General features: G+C 42.0%; 1 protein-coding gene across 2 annotated transcripts in view; it reads right to left on the bottom strand.

Annotated features, from left to right (window-relative positions):
- Positions 1 to 23,671, bottom strand: part of BICDL1 (BICD family like cargo adaptor 1) — a 123,417-nt gene that overhangs the window by 18,984 nt on the left and 80,762 nt on the right. For both annotated transcript variants that reach the window (XR_012318314.1, XM_073673376.1), the window contains exons 4-6: positions 21,140 to 21,286; positions 12,792 to 12,971; positions 4,776 to 4,994 (exon numbers count right to left, since the gene is read on the bottom strand). Coding sequence is in view for 1 of the 2 variants with exons in the window: in XM_073673376.1 (XP_073529477.1) it covers positions 4,776 to 4,994; positions 12,792 to 12,971; positions 21,140 to 21,286 (546 nt within the window). In the remaining variant the exon portion in view is untranslated. The remainder of the gene's footprint in view (positions 1 to 4,775; positions 4,995 to 12,791; positions 12,972 to 21,139; positions 21,287 to 23,671) is intronic.

Genomic DNA, 23,671 nt, shown 5'->3' with positions numbered 1-23,671 from the left:
CCTGACCTGTAATAGGTTAGATCGCTCTGGAGCCTGTAAAGTGTGACTCCGGCTGCACCAATACAACATTATCACCCTACCCCCTGACCTGTAATAGGTTATATCGCTCTGGAGCCTGTGTACAGTGTGTCCCCGGCTGTACCGATATAACATTATCACCCCACCCGCTGACCTGTAATATGTTATATCGCTCTGGAGCCTGTGTACAGTGTGTCCCCGGCTGTACCGATATAACGTTATAACCCCACCCGCTGACCTGTAATATGTTATATCGCTCTGGAGCCTGTGTACAGTGTGTCCCCGGCTGTACCGATATAACGTTAACGCCCCACCCCCTGACCTGTAATATGTTATATTGCTCCAAAGCCTGTGTAGTGTGACTCCGGCAGTACCGATACAACGTTATCACCCTACCCCCTGACCTGTCATATGTTATATCGCTCTGGAGCCTGTATAGTGTGACTCCGGCAGTACCGATACAACGTTATCACCCTACCCCCTGACCTGTCATATGTTATATCGCTCTGGAGCCTGTATAGTGTGACTCCGGCTGTACCGATACAACGTTATCACCCTACCCCCTGACCTGTAATATGTTATATCGCTCTGGAGCCTGTATAGTGTGACTCCGGCTGTACCGATACAATGTTATCATCCCACCCCCTGACCTGTCATATGCTATATCGCTCTGGAGCCTGTATAGTGTGACTCCGGCTGTACCAATACAACATTATCACCCTACCCCCTGACCTGTAATAGGTTATATCGCTCTGGAGCCTGTGTACAGTGTGTTCCCGGCTGTACCGATATAACATTATCACCCCACCCGCTGACCTGTAATATGTTATATCGCTCTGGAGCCTGTGTACAGTGTGTCCCCGGCTGTACCGATATAACGTTAACGCCCCACCACCTGACCTGTAATATGTTATATTGCTCCAGAGCCTGTGTAGTGTGACTCCGGCAGTACCGATACAATGTTATCACCCTACCCCCTGACCTGTCATATGTTATATCGCTCTGGAGCCTGTATAGTGTGACTCCGGCTGTACCAATACAACATTATCACCCTACCCCCTGACCTGTAATAGGTTATATCGCTCTGGAGCCTGTATAGTGTGACTCCGGCTGTACCGATACAACGTTATCACCCCACCCCCTCACCTGTAATATGTTATATCGCTCTGGAGCCTGTATAGTGTGACTCCGGCTGTACCGATACAACGTTATCACCCCACCCCGTGACCTGTAATATGTTATATCGCTCTGGAGCGTGTATAGTGTGACTCCGGCTGTACCGATACAACGTTATCACCCTACCCCCTGACCTGTCATATGTTATATCGCTCTGGAGCCTGTATAGTGTGACTCCGGCTGTACCAATACAACATTATCACCCTACCCCCTGACCTGGAATAGGTTATATTGCTCTGGAGCCTGTGTACAGTGTGTCCCCGGCTGTATCGATATAACATTATCACCCCACCCGCTGACCTGTAATATGTTATATCGCTCTGGAGCCTGTGTACAGTGTGTCCCCGGCTGTACCGATATAACATTATCACCCCACCCGCTGACCTGTAATATGTTATATCGCTCTGGAGCCTGTGTACAGTGTGTCCCCGGCTGTACCGATATAACGTTATCACCCCACCCCCTGACCTGTAATATGTTATATCGCTCTGGAGCCTGTGTACAGTGTGTCCCCGGCTGTACCGATATAACGTTAATACCCCACCCCCTGACCTGTAATATGTTATATTGCTCCGGAGCCTGTGTACAGTGTGTCCCCGGCTGTACCGATATAACGTTATCACCCCATCCCCTGACCTGTAATATGTTATATCGCTCTGGAGCTTGTGTACAGTGTGTCCCCGGCTGTACCGATATAACGTTAACGCCCCACCCCTTGACCTGTCATATGTTATATCGCTCTGGAGCCTGTATAGTGTGACTCCGGCTGTACCAATACAACATTATCACCCTACCCCCTGACCTGTAATAGGTTATATCGCTCTGGAGCCTGTGTACAGTGTGTCCCCGGCTGTACCGATACAACGTTATCACCCCACCCCCTGACCTGTAATATGTTATATCGCTCTGGAGCCTGTATAGTGTGACTCCGGCTGTACCGATACAACGTTATCACCCCACCCCCTGACCTGTAATATGTTATATCGCTCTGGAGCCTGTATAGTGTGACTCCGGCTGTACCGATACAACGTTATCACCCCACCCCCTGACCTGTAATATGTTATATCGCTCTGGAGCCTGTATAGTGTGACTCCGGCTGTACCGATACAACGTTATCACCCCACCCCGTGACCTGTAATATGTTATATCGCTCTGTAGCCTGTATAGTGTGACTCCGGCTGTACCGATACAACGTTATCACCCTACCCCCTGACCTGTAATATGTTATATCGCTCTGGAGCCTGTATAGTGTGACTCCGGCTGTACCAACACAACATTATCACCCTACCCCCTGACCTGGAATAGGTTATATTGCTCTGGAGCCTGTGTACAGTGTGTCCCCGGCTGTATCGATATAACATTATCACCCCACCCACTGACCTGTAATATGTTATATCGCTCTGGAGCCTGTGTACAGTGTGTCCCCGGCTGTACCGATATAACATTATCACCCCACCCGCTGACCTGTAATATGTTATATCGCTCTGGAGCCTGTGTACAGTGTGTCCCCGGCTGTACCGATATAACGTTATCACCCCACCCCCTGACCTGTAATATGTTATATCGCTCTGGAGCCTGTGTACAGTGTGTCCCCGGCTGTACCGATATAACGTTAATACCCCACCCCCTGACCTGTAATATGTTATATTGCTCCGGAGCCTGTGTACAGTGTGTCCCCGGCTGTACCGATATAACGTTATCACCCCACCCCCTGACCTGTAATATGTTATATCGCTCTGGAGCTTGTGTACAGTGTGTCCCCGGCTGTACCGATATAACGTTAACGCCCCACCCCCTGACCTGTAATATGTTATATTGCTCTGGAGCCTGTATAGTGTGACTCCGGCTGTACCGATACAACGTTATCACCCTACCCCCTGACCTGTAATATGTTATATCGCTCTGGAGCCTGTGTACAGTGTGTCCCCGGCTGTACCGATATAACGTTAACACCCCACCCCCTGACCTGTAATATGTTATATTGCTCCGGAGCTTGTGTATAGTGTGACCCTGGCTGTACTGATATTAAGTTATCCCCCCCCCCCCAACTTGTGATACATTATATCACTCCATAACCTGTGTACAGTGTGACCCCGGCTGTGTCGATATAACGTTATCACCTCCACCCCGACCTGTAATATGTTATATCGCTCCATAGCCTGTATACAGTGTGACCCTGGCTGTATAGGCATGTGCCCAATTTTCCGTGTGTGAATACAGCCTTATCCCTTTTTACTAAATTGTTTTAATAAACTGTTATTTCGTCCATGTGAGCAATTTTTTGGAGCCGCACCTTTCATAATGTCTCTTAAATTTTAAAGTGAATCTGTCACCAGGTTTTTTTCTCCTGCTTGCCTGCTGCTTGCTGTAGTTTTGATAAATCAGTGTTTTATCAGCAGGAGAATATCGCTAAAGGACTAATAAACCAGCTGCCATGTAGTCCTTCATAGACATGAGCTCTGTACAACCCCACCTCCACCAGTGATTGGCAGCTTTCTGTGTACACTACATAAGCAGAAAGCTACCAATCAGTGGTGTGTGCGGGGTTATGCAAAACACATTAATATGGAGGACTACATGGCAACAGCTTTACTAGTCCTCTAGTGATATTCTAATGCAGATAAAACAGTTATTTATCAAAACTACTCCAAGCAGCCCAGTAAGTGACACATCACTGGAATCAGGGCCTCTGCCCCTACACCATGCTGCTCTCAGAGGTGGTAGCAAAAAACTGGTGACTAATTTTAGTTACTATGTGTGTTGGGTACCTTTTGGCCTAAAATGGGTAGGTGATGGCAGACATGCCTCAGAATAGTCAGCCAAGACACATAGTCTAGCTATTCAAAGTATGTTTTCTGTGAAATCCTGCAGCGTTTCAGAGTAAAATATACCTGCAATCGTGCAGCCAGTGTCTGATTCATACTGTCCGTGGTTCGGCCAATATGAATCTGATGACAGGCTCCCTTTAAAAGGAGCACTCAATATTAGAAGGAGAGGTTAGTCTTCTAATCTGGCGTGCACAGTGTTAGATGAAAATGAAAATAAATTGGATGCTTAAGAACTATCATAGAGTGTTTCTCTGTTTTTCTCTGTAAAAGGAGTTGATCACTACATAGACAAGGCCTTTTACATGAAGCAGTCCTCCCTGTAAAGTAAAAATAACAGATACTCACCTCCTGTATTGGCAGTGGTCCAGTTATTTTGGCGCCGGGTCTCGCATGACATTGGCTGCAGGGCTCACATGGCAGACCAATCAGCGGCTGCTGCGTTCTCACTTCTTCCTTTTGTCTGACGTTCATCTGAAGGAAGTGAGATTGCAGGAGCCTAACAGCAGCCACTGATTGGCTGCAGAACATAATGTCATGGGCGAACCCATGATGACAATGCAGGAATGGCGCCAATATGGTAGATGATTATTATTTTTATTTAAAAAGGGAACGACTTCATGTCCAGATAGTGAACAACCCCTTTAATTATGCTCCCATGACTCTTATATGTGGTCAATTACTCAACCTGAGTAAATATATGATATTTTCACCACTCAAATCCAAATCGTAGTACTTATAAGATGGATGACGTACCGCTGCTTCACAAGTATCCAGTATGCTTAATATAAGGCTCTTCAGTTCACTTAGGGCAGTGCGGAGGCTCCCGGCTGGAACGTCTTTGGCAGATGAGGTTTCAGAAGATTCATCCATAGAGGAGTCAGTGGACACGGCAGAATCTGCACTTTCATTTCCCCTAAGTTGGCAGCAAAGAGATCGAACCTGGCAATGTGCTTCCCAGAGCTGCAGCCTCAACTGAAAGAACAAACCAAGGCACGACCTAAGGTAACGTTCTTATTAATAGGACAAGACCCACAAGAACTGATGAGATAAGTAATAATACATTATTTTTTTTTATCATTTCTTTGCCTCAAATACAGTTGTAGTTTGACCTTCCCATAACCCATTTCTGATCATGGGCTGATTTGAAGCCAAAATCTATGCAAATAAACCATAACCCCTTCACCCTTGGGCTTTTTTGTTTTTGCGTTTTGTTTTTTTTTGCTCCCCTTCTTCCCAGAGCCATAACTTTTCTTATTTTTCCGTCAATATGGCCATGTGAGGGCTTATTTTTTGTGGGACAAGTTGTACTTTTGAACGACACCATTGATTTTACCATATAGTGCACTGGAAAACGGGAAACAAATTCAGCCCTGCTATGTGTAACAAAAATGCTCATCTGCTATGAGCGCCGGCCACGGGGCAGCGCTCATAGCAGTTCAGCAATGACAACCACAGGGGTCTCCTGCAGACCCCAGACTGTCATGCCAACCCATCGGTGGCCCACAATCATGTAATGGACGCGCCGATGGGCGGAGCTAATGAAGCTCTTCCGGCACGATCATACTAAATGCCGCTGTCAGAGATTGACAGCGGCATTTAACATGTTAACAGCCGCGGGTAGATCGCGATTCCACTCGCGGCTGTTAGGGGCACATGACAGCTGTACAGATCAGCAGTCATGTGCCCAGAGAGGTGTGGGCTCATCGCCGGAGCCCGCACCAAAAAGGTGGAGGCGACCTATGACATACCTATACGTCATAGGTCGTAAAGGAGTTAAACTTTTTTTTGCAAAGCAATCATTGACAGCGCTCATCCCAACTTTCTCATTCACTTGCATGTTTGGGTTGCAGTATAACTTGTGGTGGGGGATAAGTGTCAGTCAAAAACCTTTTCTCTCTGGAGGAAACAATGGATTAGACACGTTTAGATCCAACCTAATATATCCCAGTTTCCCCCAACTGTTGACAAACTGGCCGTGAATCCCATTTTCATGCTATCTTCCACACTGTGAAAAATACCACCTATATGTTATTTCTTCAATGTACAGTGGAAAAATAAGTATTTGCTACATTGCCGATTTTGCAAGTTTTCCCACCTACAAAGAATGGACAGGTCTTTAATTTTTATTGTAGGTACACTTCAACTGTGAGAGAATCTTTAAAAAAAAAAATCACATTGTATGATTTTACATAATTAATTTGCATTTTATTGCATAAAATAAGTATTTGATACAATAGAAAAACAGAACTTAATATTTGGTACAGAAATCTTTGTTTGCAATTACAGAGGTCAGATGTTTTCTGTAGTTCTTGACCAAGTTTGCACACACTGCAGCAGGGACTTTAGCCCACTCCTCCAAACAGATCCTCTTCCAGATCTTTCAGGTTTCGGGGCTCTGGCTGGGCAACATTGAGTTTCAGCTCCTTCCATAGATTTTCTATTGGCTTCAGGTCTGGAGACTGGCTAGGCCACTCCAGGACCTTGATATGCTTCTTATGGAGTCACTCCTTGGTTGCCCTGGCTGTGTGTTTCAGGTCAATGTCATGCTGGAAGACCCAGCCACGACACATCTTCAATGCCCTTACTGTGGGAAGGAGGTTGTTGGCCAAAATCTCGTGATATATGACCCCATCCATCCTCTCTTCAATACGGTGCATTCGTCCTGTCCCCTTTGCAGAAATGCACCCCCAAAGTACGATGTTTCCCCCAACATGCTTCACGGTTGGGACGGTGTTCTTGGGGTTGTACTCATCCTTCTTCTTCCTTCAAACACGGCGAGTGGAGTTGATACCAAAAAGTTCTATTTTGGTCTCATCTGACCACATGACCTTCTCCAATGCCTCCTCTGGTTCATCCAGATGGTCATTGGCGAACTTCAAACGGGCCTGGACATGTGCTGGCGTGAGCAGGGGGACCTTGCGTGCCCTGCAGGATTTTAATCCATGATGGCGTAGTGTGTTACTAACAGTAATGTTTAAGACTGTGGTCCCAGCTCTCTTCAGGTCATTGACCAGTTCCTCCCGTGTAATTCTTGGCTGATTCCTGACCTTTCTCAGAATCATCCTTACCCCACGAGGTGAGATCCTGCATGGAGCCCAAGACCGAGGAAGATTGACACTCCTCTTGTGTTATTTCCATTTTCTAATAATTGCGCCAACAGTTGTTGCCTTCTTACCCAACTGCTTGCCTTATTGTCCTGTAGCCCATTGCAGCCTTGTGCAGGTCTACAATTTTGTCCCCGGTGTCCTTAGCTCTTTAGTCTTGGCCATGTTGGAGAGGTTTGAGTGTGATTGATTGAGTGTATGGACACGTGTCTTTTATACAGGTAACGAAACAGGTGCAATTAATATAGGTAACGAGTGCAGAGTAGGAGGGCTTCTTAAAGAAAAACTAACAGGTCCGTGAGAGCCAGAATTCTTGCTGGTTGGTAGCTGATCAAATACTTAATGCAATAAAATGCAATTTAATTATTTAAAAGTCATACAATGTGATTTTCTGTTTTTTGTTTTTAGATTCTGTACCTACAATACAAATTACAGACCTCTCCATTCTTTGTAGGTGGGAAAACTTGCAAAATCGGCAGTGTATCAAATACTTATTTTCCCCACTGTGAGGGCCAGATAATGACTTTCAAAGGGGCATTTCCCACAGCTGCTAACTGCCTGCCAGTGCCAATGAAAAAGAAGAAGGCATATTATGATGTTAGAGTCAGCTGCTATAGCACAAATGCACCTTGGCGGATTAAGTAATACTCTATATCATCATTATGGGTTGTAGAAAGTAATATTTAATATTACCAAGAGGCAATCTTTTGCAGTCTAAAAGAAGCCAGACTGAGCGACAGATCGAGTGTGGTCACCATCATTTTTTGCTAGCGGCCACCTGAAATCACAACGGCACTGTCCTGCTATTAAAGATTACTCACTAGGGATTTTCAGGACTTGTTCTTTGTGATGGCAAACTTTTTTTTACTGTCAAATCATTTATGCCAAAAGAATTTTGGTAGTTCTGACATTTTTGCTTTAGGTCCCATGCACAAGACTGCACATAATGAAACTATATTGCAGACAGCAGAGTTCCATATGGTGAAACCAAGTATTCCCCTAAAAGTACTACAACAAAGTGTTTAAGGAACAAAAACACAAAAAAGTTTTCAAATACAGCTTGCTGGATTTTTACTCTATGCAAATTCTGAATAAAAAAAAAATCTATTGTATTATCCAGATCACAAATTCTGTGATAACATGATGCACGATATAAAGAAAAAACACCATCTGAATGTTCTCCTATTCTTGATGCGTGGGACAAGGGTCAAATAGACTGTGGGTCTACTTTAATAATATTGTCCTGCCCCATTCCTTCCTGAACATCACAAATTCCTACTTCAAAATAACTACTTACAATCCAGAGGAGCTAGCTGAAGGACTGCAGATGCATAATTCATGCATCTATCTAATACAGTATGTTAAGGGAAATTTGTCATCAGGTTTTGCTATGTAATCTGAGAACAGCATGATGTAGGGGCAAATACCCTGATTCCAGAGATGCCACTTGCTGGACTGTGTGTTGTAGTTTCAATAAAATCAGTGTTTTATCGGGAGATTATCACTAGATGACTAGTTGTCTCATGCCATGTAGTCTTCCTGCTCTGTATAACCCCGCCTCCACCACTGATTGGCAGCTTTCTGTGTACACTGTATATTGACATAAAGCTGCCAATTAATGGTGTGGGCAGGGTTATACAGATCTCAACATTCAAATTACTGCTAGCTCTGCAGCAGATAAAACCGAGATTTTATCAAGACTGCAGCAACTTGAACAGTAAGTAATACATCTCTAGAATCAGGGTCTCTGTCCCTAAATTATGCTGTTCTCAGATTACATAGCTGAAACCTAGTGACGGAATCCCTTTAACAATTGAGTTCATTAACATTTGAGTTTTGCCCTGCAGATAGGATCACCAAATCACTTTCAGCAGATTAATAATGAGTATATTAACCCCTTTACCCCTGAAGGAGGTTTGCACGTTAAAGGGATTGTCCACTACTATTCAAAATAGCCCAATGTATTTTTATGATGAAAAGAAGCTTCTTTCTAATTACCTCCCGCTGCTGCTTCTGCCAAGTGAGGCATGACTCAGCACTGGGGCCCCCGCGGTGGCTGCTGTGCTGGGTTATTCCCCGTGTCACACCCAGCATCCACCGCGCACTTTCCCAGTGAATGAGGAGAGGCAGAGCACGCGGTGGATGCTGGGTGTGACGCGCGGGGTAACTCCGCCCACAACCCAGCAGCCATCGTGGAACGCAGAAGAGGGACCCCCGGCTGCATCCGGAATCATGACGTGACATCAGCGGACGTCAGAGCCGGATGCAGCCGGGGGTCACGTGATGCCTGTGAACGGCCAGTGATAGCGCCACACACAGGCAGAAACAGCAGAGGGAGGTAATTAGAAAGAAACTTCTATTCAGCAAAAAAACACATTGGGCTATTTTGAATAGTAGTGGACAACCCCTTTGATGACCAGGCCAATTTTTACAATTCTGACCACTGTCACTTTATGAGGTAATAACTCTGGAACGCTTCCACTGATTCTGAGATAGTTTTTTTGTGACATATTGTACTTCATGATAGTGATAAAATTTCACAATTTTTACTATTTGAATTTTCATACCCTTAAATCAGAGAGATATGTCACACAAAAGAGTTAATAAATAACATTTCCCACATGTCTACTTTACATCAGCACAATTTTGGAACCACAATTTTTTTGGATAGGAAGTTAGAAGGGTTAAAAGTTGACCAGTGATTTCTCATTTTTCCAACAAAATCACATTTGAAGTGACTTTGAGGGGCCTTTATGACAGAAAATACCCAAAAGTGACACCATTCTAAAAACTGCACCCCTCAAAGTGCTCAAAACCACATTCAAGAAGTTTATTAACCCTTCAGGTGCTTCACAGGCATTTTTGGAATGTGGAAGAAAACAATGAACATTTAACTTTTTTCACAAAAATGTTACTTTAGGCCCCAATGTTTTTATTTTCGCAAAGGGTAACAGAAAAAAATGGACCCCAAAATTTGTTGTGCAATTTCTCCTGAGTAAGCCGATACCCCATATGTGGGGGAAAACCACTGTTTGGGCGCACGGCAGGGTTCGAAAGGAAAGGAGCAACATTTGACTTTTTGAATGTAAAATTTACTTGAATAATTAGCAGATGCCATGTTGCATTTGGAGAGCCCCTGATATGCCTAAACAGGGGAAACAAGTGACACCATTTTGGAAACTAGACCCCTCAGGGAAATTATCTAGATGTGTGATGAGCACCTTGAACCCCCAGGTGCTGCACAGAAGTTTATAACATGGAGCCGTGAAAATAGAAAAATCTAACTTTTTCCACAAAAATGATCTTTTAGCCCCAAATTTTTTATTTTCACAAGGGTAAGAGGAGAAAATGGACTCCAAAAACTGTTGTGCAATTTCTCCTGAGTACGCCGATACTCCATACGTGGGGAAAATACACGGCAGGGTTCAGAAGGGAAGGAGCACTGTGTGACTTTTTGAATGCAAAATTGGCTGAAATCGAGAGTGGACGTCATGTCACATTTGTAGAGCCCCTGATGCGCCTAAATAGTGGAAACCCCCCACAAGTGACCCCATTTTGGAAACTAGACTCCTCAAGGATTTTATCAAAGGGTATAGTGGACATTTTGATCCCAGAGGTACGACACAGAATTTGATAACATTAGGTCATCATATTGAATAAGTTGTCATTAGTCTTGAGCGCAAGTGCTTGCTACTTGAGTTTGTATTGGGTACTCTGGTATGCACCATGTATCGCGGGTGCTCGAGTGACATGCTTGAGTTCCCGCCCCTCATGCTTCACGGTTGTTAGACATCCGAAAAAAACATGCAGGGATCACTCGTGCATGGCAGGCAATCCCCGTGAGTTTTTTTTGGCCGCGAAGCATATGGGGTAGAGACTCGAGCATGTCACTCGAGCACCCGTGATACTCTGTGCATACCCGAGCACCCGATGCAAACTCAAGTAGCAAGCACTTGCGCTCAACACTAGTAACCATATCGTCATCATTTTTTTTTCTTTACTTCTGAAAAAATCCCAACCCCAACACAACCCTAACACCAACCCTAATACAACCCTAACCCTAGCACAACCCTAGCACAACCACAACCCTAACCCTAGCACAACCCTAACTCTAACCCTAGCACAACCCTAACCCTAACGCTAGCACAACCCTAACTCTAACCCTAGCACAACCTTAACCCTAACACAACTCTAACCCTAGCACAACCCTAACCCTAGAGTTTATTTTTTACGCCTTTCCTCGTGCAGTATAAGTGATTAGATGACTTTATTCTTCGAGTCGGTGCGATTACAGCGATGCCAGATTCATATCGGGTTTTCATGTTTGGCAGCTGTCACACACTAAAAGACACTTTTTTTTTGCAAAGACTAGTTTTTGCAATCATTTTTCCATATGTCGGCTGAAAGAGTCATGTAAGGGCTTGTTTTTTGCGGGACAAGTTGACGTTTTTATTGGTGCCATTTTCGAGCACGTGACATTTTTTGATCGCTTTCTGTTCCGATTTTCATGAGGCAGAATAAACAAAAAACCAACAATTCAGGAATTGTTTTTTTTTTATGTCGTTCCGCGTGTGGTAAAATTGATATGTAGCTTTATTCTTCGGGTCAGGATGTTTACAGCGATACTACATTTATATAGTTTTCTTATGTTTTGGCACTTTTACACACAAACTATTTTATAGAAAAAATTTTATTTTTTGTATCGCTTTATTCTGAGAGTTATAACTTTTTTCTCTTTCAGCTGATGGAACAGTATGGCGGCTTGTTTTTTGTGGGACAAGATGACGTTTGCAGCGGTACCATTTTTATTTACATTCAGCTATTCATCTATTTGATCGTGTTTTATTCCATTTTTTGTTCGGTGGTATGATGATAAAGCATGTTTTTTTCTTTGTTTTTTATTTTTTACCGTGTTCACTAAAGGGCTTAACTAATGGTACAGTTTTATAGGACAGGTCGTTCCGGATGCGGCGATACCAAATATGTGTACTTTTATTGTTTTTTTCATAATATTTATTTATGGGTACAGTATAAGTTTATTTTTTTAGATTATTTTTTATTTTATTTTATTATATATTTTTACAATTTTTTTTCCATACTTTTTTTTTTTTACTTTTACACTTTGTCCCACTATGGGACTTTCATTTTTTGCAGGCTGATCACTATGCTTTGCAGCCTGTCAGCCCTTGTACACATAAGTTACTTAAAACGTGCACTGAGCACTATCTAACTAACTTGCTGATGCCTGGTGACCCGGATGTCGTCATGACGACATCGGGTCACCATGGCAACTACCGGGACCCAGCACAGACCGTACTGGACGCCGGAGACAAGGTAAGAGGCTCGCGCTCACCTCCCCTTGCTCCCGGAATGCTGCGATCGACTTTGATCGCAGCATTTTGGGGGTTAATGTGCTGGGAGCGGTGCGGGACTGCTCCTGGTACATAGCATCAGGTGTCAGCTGTGAGAATCGGCTGACACCCGGCGGCGATCGCCCTGCATAGCTTGTGTGCGGGCACGATAGTACATACCTGGTCTAATAGGCCCAGGGCACAGGGACGTACTATTACTGACAATGTCAGAAAGGGGTTAATGTTAGTTCAGAAATATTTCTAGACCAAAGATTTTTTTTAAGAATTGTAAATGTAGAGGATGATGCATTTACCTGTTCCCGTTCCTGCTCTTGTTCTTCTGCCTCAATACTTTGTTCAATCTCAGACAGCAGTGAGGTACTTGTGCTGTTTAGATGTTGGAGACTCTTCTCCTCTTTGAGCTCCTCCATTTTCATCTGCAGCTGCCGATAAGAAAGTCGTAGCTCTTCCAACTCCAAGTGACTCTCGCCCAGCTGCAGAAGAAGCAAAGCCAAATCTATATTGCTTTTTTACAAAAAATGTAAATCAGGAATTAAAGACTTTCCTAACAACCTCTTATGTGAACATTTTTAATTCACACTAAACCGGCTTTGCATCTATCAGATAAACCTGGATAGTAAATATAACCCGGGCCTATACTACCATTAATGTAGCCCGATTCACATCACCGATATCTGCATGGACTTGTAGACGCTTTAATTGTCCAGCACTGAACAAGTTATATATAATTTCCAATAAGTTTAAAAGTCTGTCTGAAAGAAACAACAGTTTATTAAGCATCGGGGGATCTGCAACAATGTAGAGTCAGTGTGGGTAAATGTACATGTGGATGGCCATAATGGAAAGCTGCTAATTGGAGTTTGCTCTCTAACTGAACAGGTAGAGGATGAAATGCTGCAACAAATTAGAAAGGCAGCAAATAATAATAGGTTCCTTATTATGGGGGATTTTAACTATCCAGACATTCAATGTAACTAAAAGCTGATTTCAATAAATTAAGGTAAGAGCTTAATCGTGAAGACTGGGACCATGTCATGGCAACTGGGGCTACTGGACATAAATGGGGCATGTTTATGGAAATACTACTAGAATCCTGTAGAAAACTTATACCCCTTGGTAATAAAATGTCCAGGAATAAAAAGAAACCTCTATGGATAAATAAGACAGTACAAAGTTTAATAAGACAAAAACAAAGGGCATTCAAAATGTTGACGGCCGAGAATACAGAAAAGGCATTTCAAGAGTATAAAGATCTCAATAAGAAATGTAAAATGACATCAAGCTAGCAAAGTTAGCTACTGAAACACAAATCGCCAGCGACATTAAAATACCAAAAAAATTTCTAAATACATCAATGCCAAAAAGAAAAAAAACGGATGGTATCGGCCCCTTTATCCTACAAGCCTGTTTGCACCTTCATGACTAGGCCAAATTTTACAATTCTGACCAGTGTCACTCTATGTGGTAATAACTCTGGAACGCTTCAACGGATTCAACTGATTGTGTGACTGTTTTTTCGTGACATATTGTACTCATTGATAGTGGTAAAATTTGTTTGATATGACTTGCATTTATTTGTGAAAAAAAATCAGATATTTGACAAATTTTGAAAATTTCGCAATTTTCAAACTTTCAATTTTTATGCCCTTAAACCAGGGAGTTATGTCACACAAAATAGTTCATATATAACACTTCCCACATGTCTACTTTACATCAACATAATTTTTTTTGGTTAGGAAGTTAGGAGGCTTAAAAGTTGACCAGTGATTTCTCATTTTTCCAACAAAATTTACAAAACCATTTTTTTTAGCCATATTTTAAGTGACTTTGAGGGGCCTCTATGACAGAAAATACCCAAAAGTGACAGCATTCTAAAATCTTCACCCCTTAAAGTCCTCAAAACCACATTCAAGAAGTTTTACTCAGGTGCTTCACAGGAACTAAAGTAATGTGGAAGGAATAAACATTTTACTTTTTTTCACAAAAATTTACTTTTTTTCACAAAAATTTAACTTTAGCTCTATTTTTTTTTTATTTTCACAAGGGTAACAGGAAAAATTTGCAGTGCATTTTCTCCTGTGTACGCCGATATCCCCTTGTTGTGGGCGAAAAGTACGGTTTGGGTACACGGTAGGGCTCAGAAGGGGAGGAGCACCATTTGACTTTTTGAACACAAAAATGGCTGGAATCGAGAGCAGACGCCATGTTGTGTTTGGAGAGTCTCTAATGTGCCTTAACAGTCGAAACCCCCCACAAGTGACCCAATTTTTGAAACCAGACCTCTCAAGGAATTTATCTAGCTGTGTGGCGAGCACCTTGAACCCCCAGGTGCTTCACAGAAATTTATAATGTAGAGCCGTGAAAATAAAAAATCAAATTTTTCCCACAAAAATGTACTTTTAGTCCAAATTTTTTTTTAATTTTCACAAGGGGAACCGGAGAAAATGGACCCCAAAATTTGTTGAGCAATTTCTCTTGAGTACGCCGATATCCCATATGATAGGAAAAATACTGTTTGGGTGCAAGGCAGGGCACAGAAGGGAAGGAGTGACGTTTTGGAACGCAGTCTTTGATGGAAAGGCCTGTGGGTGTCATGTCGCGTTTGGAGAGCCCCTGATGTGCCTAAACAGTAGAAACCCTCCACAAGTGACCCTATAGTGGAATTGGTCAAGTGTTTTCCTGGTATGTGAATTTTATAATGTGGTGGCATACTTAAATTGTGTAGAGTGCATCAGGTTGGCATACGTGAATTGTGTAGGGTGCATCAGGTTGGCATATGTGAGTTGTGTAGAGTTCATCAGGTTGGCATATGTAAGTTGTGTACGTCAAAAATAAATTTAGTAGTCCATGGAAGTGTGGTACAGTTTGAAGCATTCTTTTATACAAAGGCCAGGTTTGTCAGGGCAGTTGTTGCATTGCCAAATGGTGTCCTTTCTTATCCCCCTTCTGTAACACACTCAGCATCTTTTTTGCTACCTTCCTTTTTTTGAGGTTTGAGGGACCTCACTGGGGAAATTTTGCCCTCGTAAGATATGGGTACCTTCAGTTCCGGAAGTACTGAGACTTGTTCCTTCCTGACTTCCAAATATTGCTCACTACCAATTTTATTGCCTGAAACATTGAAATCACTGTGACTGGCTGTTCAGAATTGAACAGTCAATCTCAGCAATCGTAGTTGTGTTCGGGAAAGGGGGGAGCGATGAAATTCCCCGTGATGACAAGCCTAGGTGCTTTATGCTAATGACACCAAACTGTGTAGGATATTAAATACTGACCTTGACAGTACAATATTACGCCATATAAGTTTATGTGCGCCTTCTTATGGCATCATGCAACTTCACAGTGGAGACTTAACTAATATTGTCATTGTCTTACAAATCAAGATAAATCTGCATATAATTCTAAAATGGTCTCACACCCTTAGGGTATATACACATCGGACAGAAAATGCAAAATGTCATCCAGACACTATGAAGAAAATCTGCAGTGTAAATTGGCTGCTGCGAAATATTTTTTTTATTTCTTTACCTTTCTTCTTTTTGAACATGCTACCTAAAAGCTAAATTGCCACAATTAGTTTAGGTATTGCTCTTTTAAGATTTTTCTTTTTTTTTTTTTTTTTTTTTTTTGCATTTTGTATGAACTTTCCCCTTCTCTTTTGTTTAACTGCTTCCCGACCGCCCACTGTAGATAAACGTCCGCGCTGCCTGGGCTCTGTGCAGCGCGGACGTTTAAAAACGGTGGGTGGTCTCGCAGCGCTCAGGACCCCCAGGGTCCTGCAAGCGCTGTGGGAGCGGTGCAAAGCGATAGCTCTGACAGGGAACATCATCGGGACCTGATTAGATCAGGTCCCAGTGATGTTAACCCTTTGCTGTCTTCTATATACCGTGATCTATAGTGATCGCGGCATATAGAAGACAGCAGGAGGAGAGGGGGTCGTCCACTTACCTCTCCGACGACCCCTGATTCCTTTCAGGACCTGACGTTGCTATGGCAGCTGGAGGTCACATGACCGCCTCCAGCTCTGCCATATATGGTGTCCTGCCTGGCTCAGCCTGCAGCTAAGCCAGACAGGAGACTGACTGTGTGAAGATCTCATGTAATGTAATATATGTCTATTACATTACATGAGATCAGGGATCAGAAAAATAAAAATTAATGTCCCATACAGGGACTAAGTAAAAATGTAAAAAAAAAGTAAAAAAAAATGTTTTGAAACTGTTAAAAAAAAATACAAAATAAATTAAAATAAAGAAATAAAATATTAAACCGATAAATCCATATATTTTTGCAAAAATAAAAAAAGTACACATATTTGGTATTGCCGCGTCCGAAACAACCCGAGCTATAAAACTGTCACACTAATTAACTCCTTCTGTGCACACCGTAATAAAAATAAATAAAAAACGGAGCAAAAAACTATGCTTTTTCCTCATATCGCCAAACAAAAAGTGGAAAAAAATGCGATCAAAAAGCAAAATGGAAATAAAAATGGTACCATTGAAAACGTCATCTTGTTCCGCAAAAAACAAGCTGCCATACAGCTCCATCAGCCGAAAAATAAAAAAGTTATACCTCTCAGAATAAAGCAATGCAAAAAAAATATTTTTTCTATAAAATTGCTTTATTGTGTAAAAGCGCCAAAACATAAAAAAATATACAGTACGTGTAGTATCGCTGTAAACGTACTGACCCGAAGAATAATGCCGCCTTATCACTTTTACCACACGCAGAACGGCATAAAAAAAAAAACTCAAAAAACAATTCCTGAATTGTTGGTTTTTGTTAATTTTACCTCCCAAAAAACGGAATAGAAAGCGATCAAAAAATGTCACGTACCCAAACATGGTACCAATAAAAATGTCAACTCGTCCCGCAAAAAACAAGCCGTCACATGACTCTGTCGGCCGAAATATGGAAAAATTATAGCTCTCAAAATATGGCGATGCAAAAACTAGATTTGTGACAGCTGTCAGTCATAAAAACCCGATATAAATCTGGTATCTCTGTAATCGCACCGACCCGAAGAATAAAGTAATCTAATCAGTTATATCACACGAGGAACGGCGTAAAAAAATAAATAAAACCAATTCTTCACCTGCTACTGATTTGTTTATTATGTCTACCAAAGATCGCAGTAAGGCTCTGCTCACATTTATCCTGCGCTCTGCGCTGAGCACTTACGCCAGAGTTTCCGTGTAAATCTCTGAAATATGTGATTCAGCCAGAACCCATGACGGAAGATTCCCTGTAATGAGGCAGATATAGGCCACTGTGGATGCCGTCTGGCCTGTGATCCCACGGTGTCATTTGTTTTAGGCATGCATAAAAGTGCGGTTGGCCACAGTTTTGTGCACTTCTGAAAAAAAGGACACCGCTAAACAGAGGCCAGACGGAGTCCAGAGTAACTCTGCTGCCTCATTACAGTGAATGGATCCCACAGGGGTTTCATCTGAATTACATCACTTGGAAATTTAGATGGAAACCCCGATGTAAGTGCTCAGCCTAGAGCGCCGGATAAATGTTACGTAAAATGTTCCCAATAAAAGCTTCAACTCAGTCCTGAAAAAAAGCTAGTCCCCACTCAGGTCCGTCATCTGTTAAAAATATAAGGGACTTCCAAGTTACTGGTAGCAGAAAGGCTCTGTAAAAGCGAAATGGCCCTTGCCCCCCAAAAGAAATTCAGAAAATTTTGAGCTCCCAAATCCAAATGCCTATTCTACAATAATTTGTTCTCCAATTGTCAAATAGCGCTCCGTCCCCCCCAGATCTCGCCGTACGGCTGAGCGGTACGATACAGCCACATAAGGGGTATTGCCACTTTTAGAAGAAATTGTGTGACACATTTCGGCACCATTTTTACCCATTGCCCTGTGTGAAAATGTAAAATCTGAGGGTAAAACATTTTTTTGTGGTAAAAATATAATTATGCTTTTTTCACTGCCCAATGGTATAAATTTAAAAATTAAAAAATACTCACTACTTCCCTAGATGAATTCCTTGAGAGGTGTAGTTTACAAAATGGGGTCACTTGTGGGGGTTTCGGCATGTCAGCGAGTCTTCAAATGTGACATGGTGTCTGCTGCCTATCCCAGCCAACATAGCGCTCCTTTCTCTTCCGAACCCTGCCGTACACCAAAGCAGTGGTTTTCCCCCACATATGGGGTATCGGCGTGTTCAGGAGAAATTGCACAACAAATTTCATAGTCAATTTATCCTGTTACCCTTATGATAATGCAAAATTAGGGAATGAAAAACATTTTTTGCGGGAAAAATGTGAAAATTTTATTTTTATGGCTCAATATTATAAACTTCTGTGAAGCAGCTAGGGGTGCAAGGTGCTCACCACACATCTAGATAAGTTCCCTAAGGGGTCTAGTTTCCAAAATGGTGTCACTTGTGGGGGGTTTCCACTGTTTAGGAACATCAGGGGCTCTCCAAACGCAACATGGCGTCTGCTAATTATTCAGACAAATTTTACATTCAAAAAGTCAAATGGCGCTCCTTCCCTTCCAAACCCTGCCGTGCGCCCAAACAGTGGTTTTCCCGCACATATGGGGTATCGGCGTGTTCAGGAGAAATTGCACAACAAATTTCATGGTGCAATTTATCCAATTACCCTTATGATAATGCAAAATTAAGGGATGAAAAACGTTTTTGTGGGAAAAATGTGAAACTTTTATTTTTATGGCTCAATATTATAAACTTCTGTGAAGCAGCTAGGGGTGCAAGGTGCTCACCACACATCTAGATAAGTTCCCTAAGGGGTCTAGTTTCCAAAATGGTGTCACTTGTGGGGGGTTTCCACTGTTTAGGAACATCAAGGGCTCTCCAAACGCAACATGGCGTCTGCTAATTATTCAGACAAATTTTACATTCAAAAAGTCAAATGGCGCTCTTTCCCTTCCAAACCCTGCCGTGCGCCCAAACAGTGGTTTTCCCCCACATATGGGGTATCGGCGTGTTCAGGAGAAATTGCACAACAAATTTCATGGTGCAATTTATCCAATTACCCTTATGATAATGCAAAATTAAGGGATGAAAAACGTTTTTGTGGGAAAAATGTGAAAATTTTATTTTTACAGCTGATTATTATAAACTTCTGTGAAGCACCTTGGGGTTCAAGGTGCTCACCACACATCTAGATAAGTTCGCTAAGGGGTCTAGTTTCCAAAATGGTGTCACTTGTGGGGGGTTTCCACTGTTTAGGAACATCAGGGGCTCTCCAAATGCAACATGGCGTCCGCTAATTATTCAAACAAATTTTACATTCAAAAAGTCAAATGGCGTTCCTTCCCTTCCGAACCCTGCCGTGCGCCCAAACAGTGGTTCGCCTCCACATATGGGGTATCAGCGTGTTCAGGAGAAATTGCACAACAAACTTCATGGTGCAATTTATCCTATTACCCTTATGATAATGCAAAATTAAGGGATGAAAAACGTTTTTGTGGGAAAAATGTGAAAATTTTATTTTTACAGCTCAATATTATAAACTTCTGTGAAGCACCTTGGGGTTCAAGGTGCTCACCACACATCTAGATATGTTCCCTAAGGGGTCTAGTTTCCAAAATGGTGTCACTTGTGGGGGGTTTCCACTGTTTAGGAACATCAGGGGCTCTCCAAACGCAACATGGCGTCTGCTAATTATTCAGACAAATTTTACATTCAAAAAGTCTAATGGCGCTCCTTCCCTTCCGAACCCTGCAGTGCGCCCAAACAGTGGTTTTCCCTCACATATGGGGTATCAGCGCGCTCAAGAGAAATTGCACAAAAAATTTTGGGGTCCATTTTTTCCTGTTACCCCTGTGAAAATAAAAAAAATTGGGTCTAAAGTAACATTTTTGTGAAAAAAGTTAAATGTAGGGTTAATAAAGTTCTTGAATGTGGTTTTGAGCACCTTGAGGGGTGCAGTTTTTTGAATGGTGTCACTTTTGGGTATTTTCTGTCATAAAGACCCCTCAAAGTGACTTCAAATGTGGTGTGGTCCCTAAAAAAAATGGTTTTATAAATTTTGTTGGAAAAATGAGAAATCGCTGGTCAACTTTTAACCCTTATAGCTCCCTAACAAAAAAAAATTTTGGTTCCAAAATTGTGCTGATGTAAAGTAGACATGTGGGCAATGTTATTTATTAACTATTTTGTGTGACATATCTCTCTGATTTAAGGGCATGAAAATTCAAAGTTTGAAAATTGCTAAATTTTCAAAATTTTTGCCAAATTTCACAAATAAACGCAAGTGATATCAAAGAAATTTTACCACTATCATGAAGTACAATATGTCACGAAAAAACATTCTCAGAATCAGGGGGATCCGTTGAAGCGTTCCAGAGTAATTACCTCATAAAGTGACAGTGGTCAGAATTGAAAAAATTGGCCCGGTCACGAAGGCAAAAACAGGCTCTGGTGCGAAGTGATTAAAAAAAAAGGGATTTGGTTTTTTTTTAAACTCATAAAGAAGATTAAGACAATGGAATGTTAATGCTGGAAATTAAACCCAACAAGGTTTCACAAGAATGCTAATACAGTGGCTCAAGAAAATAACAAACCTTTCTTGATTTTCTTAAGAACAATCAAAAATATAATTTTGATAACACAAAAGAAAAAAAGCTAAATAGTTTACTGCTAAGAGGTTGGTATCTACCTGCATTTCCTTGGCACAGGTCTGTTGACTCAGGGTTAATTCTCGTTCGTGTAGTTCTTCCACAATTCCCTGAAGCTGATCATTTTCCTCCATTATAGTACTTAGCTGCTGCTCCAGCTCCCGCTTCCGATCAGAAAGCATCTTTATCTGGAAATTACAAATTATCGGAGTCTGGTAAACAAGATGGAAACAGCCCAGCGTAATGCTAATCAGAAATGAGAAGACTAACGTTTCTGGAATTTGTGTGATGCCTACCTAGAAGGGGGAGGTAAAGAATGTGAGCAGAACCAGGGACCAGAAGCAAGAGCGGTGTGGGAGTGTACAGGAATGTCAGGAGATAGAGAACAGTGTAAACCTCACCCCTCGCTTAACTCTTCACCTTGACCCCTATGCACATCTGGTGCGATTGACTATGCTATACAGCTTTACTTTAGGAAACAGATTTTAGATTGGTCCAATATTGGCTCACTAGCAGGGTGGGCATTAAAAATTATATACAGTGGCATGTAAACGTTTGGGCACCCCTTGTTAAAATTACTGTTATTGGGAACAGTTAAGTAAGTTGAAGATTAAATGATCTCTAAAAGGATTAAAGTTAAAGATGACATATTTCCTTTGTATTTTAAGCAAAAATATATACATTTTCATATTTTAAATTTTAAAAATTACAAAAAGTAAAATGGGCAGATGCAAAAGTTTGGGCACCCTTGGAGATTTGTGTGCTCAGATAACTTTGACCAAGGGTTCAGACCTTAATTAGCCTGTTAGGGTTACGGCTGATTCACTATTATTGTTAGGAAAGGCCAAGTGATGCACATTACCCAGCTTTATAAAAACCCAGCCTCCTCTAACCTTGTGCCAAAAAACAGCAGCCATGGGTTCTTCTAAGCAGCTGCCTAGCACTCTGAGAATGAAAATGGTGGAGTCCCACAAAGCAGGAGAAGGCTGTAAGAAGATAGCAAAGCGTTTTCAAGTTGCCCTTTCATCAGTTCGAAATGTAATTAAGAAATGGCAGTTAACAGGAACAGTGGAGGTCAAGATAAGGTCTGGAAGACCAAGCAAAATTTCAGGGAGAGCTGCTCGTAGGATTGCTAGAGAGTCAAATCAGAACCCCCACTTGACTACAAAAGACCTTCAGAAAGATTTAGCAGACTCTGGAGTTGTGGTACATTGTTCTACTGTTCAGAGAGACACATACACAAATATGGCCTTCATGGAAGAGCCATTAGAAGAAAACCTCTCCTGCGTCCTCACCATAAAATTCAGCATAAGAAGTATGCAAAAGAACATCTAAACAAGCCTGATGCATATTGTAAACAAGTCCTGTTGTCCTATGAGGTTAAAATAGAACTCTTTGGCCACAATGATTAAAGGTATGTGTGGAGAAAAAAGTGCACAGAATTTCAGGAAAAGGAACAATCTTGCCAACCAGTAAGCATGGGGTGAATCAATCATGCTTTGGGGTTGTGTTGCAGGCTATGGCACGGGGAACATTTCACGAGTAGAGGGAAGAATGGATTCAATGAAATTTCAACAAATTCTTGATGCAAACATAACACCATCTGTAAAAAAACTGAAGTTGAAAAAAGGATGACTTCTACAAGTGAGTAATGATCCTAAACACAGGTCAAAATCCACAATAGACTACCTCAAAAGGAGCAAGCTGAAGGTTTTACAATGGCCCTCACAGTCCCCTGACCTGAACATCATTGAAAATCTGTGGCTAGACCTCAAAATAGGAGTGCATGCAAGACGACCCAGGAATCTCACAGACCTGGAAAAATTTTCGTAGCAAGAATGGATGAAAATCCCTTAAACAAGAATTGAAAGACTCTTGGCTGGCTACAAAAAGTGTTTACAAGCTGTGATACTTTCAAAAGGAGGTGCTACTAGGTACTAACCATGCAGGGTGCCCAAAGTTTTGCATCGTCCTATTTTCCTTTCTGTAATTATTAAAATGTAAAAGATGAAAATATATATATTTTTTCCTAAAATACAAAGGAAATGTGTCATCTTTAACTTTAGGCCTTTTAGAGATCATTTCATCTTCAACTTGCTTAACTGTTCACAATAAGGCTATGTGCCCACGATGCAGAAATGCTCTGGATTTTTCCTGAGCGTTTCTGCATCTCCCTGGCAGAAAAAACGCATGCGGATTGTACATACGGATTGTACATGCGGATTGTACATGCGTTTTTCCTGCCAGGGACAAGCGGATGTGAAGCGTTCTTCACATGCATTTCCGCATGCGGGTTATCAAGCGCTTTCCAAGCGATTTTAGAATCACTTCAAAAGTGCTTGACAACTTGGTCACACTATATAAATCCATGCAAACAGCATGGATTTATATAGTGTGACTGAAAGAATGGTAAAAAATAAAAAAATAAATATTATACTTACCTTCTGATGGCACCCGGTGTCCTTGTCTCGGCTTGCCGGCAGCTCGCGGTAGATTTAAGGACCTGCCGACGTCAGCGGTCGCATGACCCGTCACATGACTAAATGAAGTCACCGCAGGTCCTTGAGTCCACC

The sequence above is a fragment of the Phyllobates terribilis genome, unplaced genomic scaffold (genome assembly GCF_046119375.1).
Source record: "Phyllobates terribilis strain yellow unplaced genomic scaffold, ASM4611937v1 Scaffold_1__5_contigs__length_1240528914, whole genome shotgun sequence".
Classification (NCBI taxonomy): Eukaryota; Metazoa; Chordata; class Amphibia; order Anura; family Dendrobatidae; genus Phyllobates; species Phyllobates terribilis.
Note: the sequence above shows the minus strand (reverse complement) of the source record. Positions and strands in the feature narration are given on the sequence as shown.